The 6980-nt window shown below is 48.4% G+C and overlaps 1 protein-coding gene across 1 annotated transcript; it reads left to right on the top strand.

Moving 5' to 3' along the window:
- The first annotated feature begins 3526 nt into the window (after positions 1 to 3526).
- On the top strand, positions 3527 to 6334 carry LOC109783887 (uncharacterized). The gene is made up of 8 exons (XM_020342466.3): positions 3527 to 3865; positions 3935 to 4304; positions 4428 to 4572; positions 5112 to 5262; positions 5339 to 5448; positions 5525 to 5622; positions 5711 to 5780; positions 5967 to 6334. Exons 1-8 carry the CDS (start codon positions 3637 to 3639, stop codon positions 6054 to 6056), a joined length of 1263 nt encoding a protein of 420 aa, XP_020198055.1. The 5' UTR covers positions 3527 to 3636; the 3' UTR covers positions 6057 to 6334.
- The last annotated feature ends 646 nt before the right edge of the window (positions 6335 to 6980 follow it).

Below are 6980 nucleotides of genomic sequence, written 5' to 3'. Positions count from 1 at the left end.
TTCCAATCATAAGTGCATATGATCCAAGTAGACAAAGTATGTTAGCTCATGCCTCTCCCTCATATAAAATTACAAGGATGATTACCGGTACTTGTTATCGATTGCCTAGGGACAAATGACTTTCTTATTGACAAAAGCTATCCACTTTTATTACCTCGCAATTTATTCGTAGTTTTATTCTCGCAAAGTACTCGTAGTTTTATTCCTACAAACTAGTTTCATACTTGTTCTAGGTAAAGCGAACGTCAAGCGTGCGTAGAGTTGTATCGGTGGTCGATAGAACTTGAGCGAATGTTTGTTCTACCTTTAGCTCCTCGTTGGGTTCGACACTCTTACTTATCGAAAGAGGCTACAATTGATCCCCTATACTTGTGGTTATCAAGACCTTTTTCTGGCACCGTTGCCGGAGAGTAATAGCGTGGGGTGAATATTCTCGTGTGTGCTTGTTTGCTTTATCAAGAACATCATGAATAGATAAGTGACCAAATTAATAGAAGTTCATCATCACATTAAAACCAAAGTACATATATAGTTCTCATTGAACAACATATAGCTCTCCAGAGCATCTAATTAAACCATACATTGAAACTATGTAAAACATTTCAATGCAACAACAAATGCGATCATAATCGCAACTAAGGTAACAATTGATCCAACGGCATAACGATATCAAGCCTCGGTATGAATGACGTATTTTCTAATCTTTCTAATCTTCAAGCGCATTGCATCCATCTTGATCTTGTGATCATCGACGACATCCGCAGCACGCAACTCCAATATCATCTTCTCCTCCTCAATTTTTTTCAATTTTTCCTTCAAGTAATTGTTTTCTTCTTCAACTAAATTGAACCTCTCGACAATAGGGTCGGTTGGAATTTCCGGTTCACATACCTCCTAGATAAAAAAATCTATGTCACGTTGGTCGGCATAATTGTTATAAACACTAAATGAACCAAATAGTTATAAAAGATAATGTATACCACATCCGAATCATAGACAGGACGAGGGCCGACGGAGGCGGATACCAAAACCATCGCACTATATAATAACAAACAATAATAAAAGTAAGAAAATTACACAAGTATCTATCTAAATCATACAAGTAAGAACTTTTTTATTTTAGAAAGAAGATAAGATCAAGAGGCTCACCACGGTGGTGCCGGTCACGAGATCGGCGCGGGCAATCGACGGCGGTGAGGACGGAGACGGGGCAGGATGGACCGCCAAACCTAGACAAATCTCGAGGAAATGGAGCTTGGACAAGGAGCTTCGAGAGGAGAAAGCTTAAGTGTGGCTCGGGCATTTCATCAAACACCTCATGTGCATAGGAGGTGAGCTAGAGCACCACAAAGCTCTCCCACGGCCGGCCAGAAAAACAGAGCACTCCACTGCTCTGCTCGCGGGCGAGGGGGTATATATAGGCATCCCATTGGTCCCGGTTCATGGCTGGGACCGGGACCAAAGGACCCCCTTTGGTCCCGGTCCCAGCCATGAACCGGGACCAATGGTCCCGGTTCCAGCCACGAACAGGGACCAATGGCCGGTTCGTGGCTGGAACCGGGACCAAAGGGGCCAGACGAACCGAGACCAATGCCCCACGAGGCCCGGCCGGCCCCCTGGCCTCACGAACCGGGACCTATGCCCCCATGGGTCCTGGTTCGTGACTGAACCGGGACTAATGGGCTGGCCCGGCTTGGACCAAAGCCCTGTTTTTTACTAGTGGCAAGAGCTAGGAGAAAGGCGTTGGAGAGAAAGAAGGAATCTTCACCCTCTTATATAGGCGGTGAAATGCCAAACGCCACCCCTCTCAAGCCTTAAAACTTGCCAGTTCCCGAAGAGATCGTGCGAATGGCACGGTTGGATTACCCAAAACTGTATTGATGAGGATCCCGTAATGCGCGGGCATGATCTCTATTTTCTACAAGACGTACCAATGGAGGCTATACCTCGAAACGCGAAGCGGGAGGCGTAAAAACGGTTCGAAATGTTAAAGAGCCCGATATGACGTTTCGCCGAAAAAGTTGTCAGTGAAAAAACACTGTTTGGTCTGGATATCTTGCCTTCGTGGCTAAGGGTTGTAACAATTATACAGAGCCGGATACATAATTGTTTTAAAGTGTTCAGGAGGAGGAACCCGCCTTGCAATGCCGAAGACAATCAACGTGCCGAACACATCGTCATCGAAGACTGGTTCAGGGGCTACTGAGGGAGTCCTGGATTAGTGGGTCCTCGGGTGTCCATGCTATTTGATATGGGTCAGACTGATGGGCCGTGATGATACAAGCAGAAGACTTTCCCCTTATGTCCGGGTAGGACTCCCCTATGCGTGGATGGCAAGATTGGTGTCCGGATATGTTATTTCCTTCCCTTATAAACCGACTATGTACAACCATAGGTCCCTCCGGTGTGTACATAAACCGGAGGGTTTAGTCCGTAGAGGCTATCAGAATTCTCATAGGCTAGACAGCTAGGGTTTAGCCATTACGATCTCGAGGTAGATCAACTCTTGTAATCCCTATACTCATCGAATATAATCAAGCAGGAAGTAGGGTTTTACCTCCTTTAAGAGGGCCCGAACCTAGGTAAACATTGTGTCCCCTTTGTCTCCTGTTACCATTGATCTTTAGACGCACTGTTCAGGACTCCATACCTGAGATCTGCCGGTTTTGACACCGACAACGACGTCGAGTCGAAAGGCTAGGGGGACGTCCATGCCCAGTAACTCTCGCCTTGAAGGCGATGGGTGGGGCAACAACGACGCCCGGGGGGAGCCGTGCGGCCAAGGCCCGCGCGTCAGCCAGAGATAGGTGCAGGCCAAGCCGCACCACCGCGGCATCCCCAACGTCGGTGTCCGCCATGAAGGCAGCAACCGCAGGGCTAGCCACCTGGACAGAGAAAACTAGGGTTTCGACAAGCGTAGCCACGAGGCGAGCGGGGCGGGCGTAGAAGAAGTAAGAAATGAGAGTGGAGATGGAGGTGGCGGGGAAAGGAGGGCTCACTGCCGGCAAGGTAACCCAGTGAGTCCACAGCGATGTGAGGGATGAAAAGAAGACAGGGTCAAAAGAAATGCCAGAGCAGAAGGAGGAGAGGACGAGCGCATGGGAAGTTTTTACCTGGACGCGACACCACCCTGAACCCCCTGGCCTTGTCGCTGGCCGTCTTCTCACCGGGTCATCAGGTCGACGGACAAGGGAAAGATCCGGCCGGTGGTGCAGTGGGCGAGTGGCCGCCGGGCAAGGAGGGGAGACACGTCCGCTGTGGTGAGGGAAAGCGACGTCGGCCGTCGCCGTCGGTGCTGAGCCCGATGAGTCCAGCTTGCGGCGCGGCGAGAAGAGGGGTGGCAGAGAAAGGGAGAAGGGTGAGGAAACCGCGTCCCGTGCGTGCTCTCTTTGCTGTGACCTAACGCCGCCATGCGCGGCCGACGGGATTGGGCTGGGCCTCAACGAGTCACCGAGTTGGAATGGGCCTATTTTCATAGCTCGGCTCGCCTAACTATCCATCCTATCGGGCCGAGCTGTAACGGGCCGAGCCTAAAAGCTCGTTCGTAAGTCCAGCCCTAATCATATTCCCCATCCCCTCCCCCTCTCCCTCTCCCACACCGGCGGCGGCGGCGGAGGAAGAGAGAAGAATCCGAGCATGGCGACGATAGTGAACACGACGGAGGAGGAGCCGATGCTGGCGGTGGTGCGCTCCACCGCGCAGCTCGCCTGGGCCGACGCGGGCCCGGAGGTCGCCGACCCGGAGGTGGCCCGCCTCTGCGCCGAGGCGCAGCAGCACCTCCTCGCCGGCCGCTGGCTCGACATGGCCACCCTCATGCTAGCCTCCGCCGACCTCCTCCTCCTCTCCCCCAGCGCCCCCGACAAAGGTCAGCCCGCCCCTCCCCTCTCCGTCTCCGTCCGCTCCTTTCTGAATTGCGCCGCGTTGCTGTGTGCAGCCGCAGATCTCGAGTGCATCCTCACCGTCATCTGCAACCTCGTCACCATGGCCGGATCCGAGGACGAGGCCCTGGAGATCGCCAAGCTCATCTGCGCCAAGCTCACCCACCAGCCGCCGGCCGACAAGCCCACGCTGCGCATCAAAGTCCTCTTCAGCCTGTACAACCTGCTTCCGAGCCTCTCCGGCAAGGCCATGGTCTACAGGAAGGCGCTCGAGGTCGCCGCCGCCGCCGCCGGGAAGGCCGCCGCCGACTGCGTCGTCCCCACCTTCAAGAACATCGACGCCTTTGTTGCCTACTGGGGCATCGGCAAGCCGGAGCAGAGGGAGCTGTTCCTTGCCATCACCAGGATTCTTAAAGACCACAAGGGGTGCGGCCCTTTGCTTCCAACTTCCTTGCATTTTTTAGCCAGTGTGTAAGAAGTAACATGGCAAGATTCTTGTATACTGATGATGCGATCCCTTCTTGTTATGATGATGATGATGATTGTCAGCATGACCAAGGACTACTTCAAGTTTCTCAACAAGTACCTGGCCACGTTCGATGGATCGGCTGGTGATGCTGATGCAATCGCTGCGGCAAAGGAAGAAGCTGCTGCAGCAATTGTTGAGTTTGTCAAGTCATCTGACCTCTATCAGGTACTTTTATCCTCCATCTTAGGGCTTGTGTTCGTGTGGAAAAATCTCGTGAGAGCCATAATGCATCGCTTTCTCCATACCAGAAACATGCCATTCTCCAATCATGTCACCAAATGTGAATTTGGTTATGACAGTCAAATATCACTATATTAGATAGATGTAAGAAGACTAAAGTTATCTGCTCGCACTAGCCTGCAAATGGTAATCTTGTCAACCTTAAATATTTCTGGTTACTACCAGACCGAGCCAAGCCAAAACTGTGACAAGATGTCCCTTACAAGCTTTCTTCTTTTGGTTTGATGGATTATTGCTTCCACAAACTTGTGCCGCTATGCATTGCATTGCATTGCGCAATTCCTCTGCTACTGCTTTGTATGTCGTTGTGCCTTGTATGCCAACAGTAGGTTCTGAAATTCTTGAGGGATTTAGTTAGCAAGTTTTAACCCTGGCAAACTATACATGTGGTTTAATGCCAGTTAAAAATCTAGCCCTGGCTCCATACCTTATATGCTGTATTGATGGAAATATGCTTATTGCAGTGTGACCTGCTCGATATGCCAGCTGTTGCACAGCTCGAGAAAGATGACAAGTATCAGCCAGTTTACGAGCTACTGAAGATATTCCTTACTCAGAGGCTTGAATCCTATTTAGCGTTTCAGACTGCTAACTCTACCTTGCTGCAAGGATATGGTACGTTCTGGTGAACCAATGCTAGCAATACTACGCTGCTTCAAGTTTTGGATATCTAATGGTGGACCATTTACAGGACTGGTTCATGAGGACTGCATAACCAAAATGCGTCTGATGTCCCTGCTTGATCTGAGTGGCCATTGTTCTGGGGAAATTCCTTACTCTGCAATTACAAAAGCCCTTGAGGTAATCGGCTTACCTTGCCTTCCTATTGTTGTTCACTTGATTTAATGTTATATTGACTTTTTTAATTCTTTGTTAGATCAATGATGATGTGGTGGAATATTGGATTGTGAAAGCAATTTCATCAAAGATTTTGGACTGCAAAGTCGACCAGCTTAATCAATTGGTCATTGTCAGGTATTCATGTCCACAAGACTTTCTTGGTCCATATTACAGTGTTATCCTTTCCTTTTTGGTTAATACTTGTTCTGAAATGTAATTTCAGCCGGCATACTGCAAGGGTCTTTGGGATGCCACAATGGCAGAGTCTACGTTCAAAGCTTGGAGTGTGGAGGGTAAGCCTCTCACAATTACCTCCTCTAAAATTTGCAGTAGAAAATTTCAGCTGCAAACTAGTTCAAGCATGCATAGCTTTCTGATTTCCCGATGAATGTCAGATATGTAACTCGTACAGTGACCTAGAGAACTTTTAGGTGCTTACCGAGCAACTAATCCAGTTTCCTCTTAAAATTCTGCTACAGGGAAACATTGCAAATGCTATCAACACAATCCAAGCTAACAAGGTGACTGAAGATGGCGGGCAGGGGATGCAAGGATTGATGATCCGCTGATCGGAGGGGACTCCCCAAATTGAGACTAGTCTGTGAGATTAGATGAGCAATCTTATTTTATTAGACATCTTGTAATCCGAAATACTCCTACCATATGATCATGCTGGCTTTATCCTGGTTTGCAGCGGCGTGCTAAGCAATCTCATGTTGCATGAATTTTGTAGTCAAAACCATGCTTGAAGTCAGCTGTTACTCGTTTACACACATTCCTGATTGTTCATACTGGATGCCTGTTGTCTCAACAAATGAATCACAAATCGTGACAATTTTTACATTTACATGGCAAAGAGTTGAGTTGCCCACTAGTTGTCTCCATCCTACAAAATATTTCTCAAAAGTCGTACTGCGAAAACTAGTAGTATGTAGCAACGTCTTGCCAAGAGCTGCTCCTGCTTCTCAAAGGTAAGTCGGCCTGGAATGCCTCCGCACCTGTTAAGCCCAATCTTCAAGGCTCAACCCCTATGTAAATGCCTGAAACAGAGCACCAGCAATTGGGTTGAGAGAAAGTTTGAATAGACATGAGCATAAATGCATTGCAACAACTAAGGTACAAACTTATTCAGAGACTAGGAAAAAAGAAATCGTTCGAAGGCGAAAGCGATAGTGGTGATGTGCGCAAACAAATGCATAATCTGATTCTTAAAAAGTTCAACTTATGCTTTTTTTATAATCAACTGATTGTAAATTGTGTCATTTAACTAGAGTTCTGTAGTGATTTGAACCGCATCCTTCATTATTCAGCTTAACGTATACACTGCAAATTATGAGAAGTTTGCATGACACAGAAATCATGAAATTGAACCAATCTAGCGTTGCGTGATTTAGAAATATTTCCATGAAAATAACTAGTTGCACAGTGACAGAAAGCCAGCTGTACACAGCAGCATTGTCCCCGTCAACCAAGGGTTGACACCCGGTAGATGA

This window comes from Aegilops tauschii, chromosome 3, assembly GCF_002575655.3.
Source record: "Aegilops tauschii subsp. strangulata cultivar AL8/78 chromosome 3, Aet v6.0, whole genome shotgun sequence".
Classification (NCBI taxonomy): domain Eukaryota; kingdom Viridiplantae; phylum Streptophyta; class Magnoliopsida; order Poales; family Poaceae; genus Aegilops; species Aegilops tauschii.
This window is presented reverse-complemented; position numbering and strand designations above follow the sequence as displayed.

Excerpts from the sequence above, each read along its gene's own strand:
- LOC109783887 (XM_020342466.3), top strand. The coding sequence starts at position 3,637 with ATGGCGACGATAGTGAACACGACGGAGGAGGAGCCGATGCTGGCGGTG. Across the intron at positions 3,866-3,934 it reads CCCCAGCGCCCCCGACAAAG|CCGCAGATCTCGAGTGCATC; the intron begins GTCAGCCCGCCC and ends TGCTGTGTGCAG. Across the intron at positions 5,449-5,524 it reads CAATTACAAAAGCCCTTGAG|ATCAATGATGATGTGGTGGA; the intron begins GTAATCGGCTTA and ends ATTCTTTGTTAG.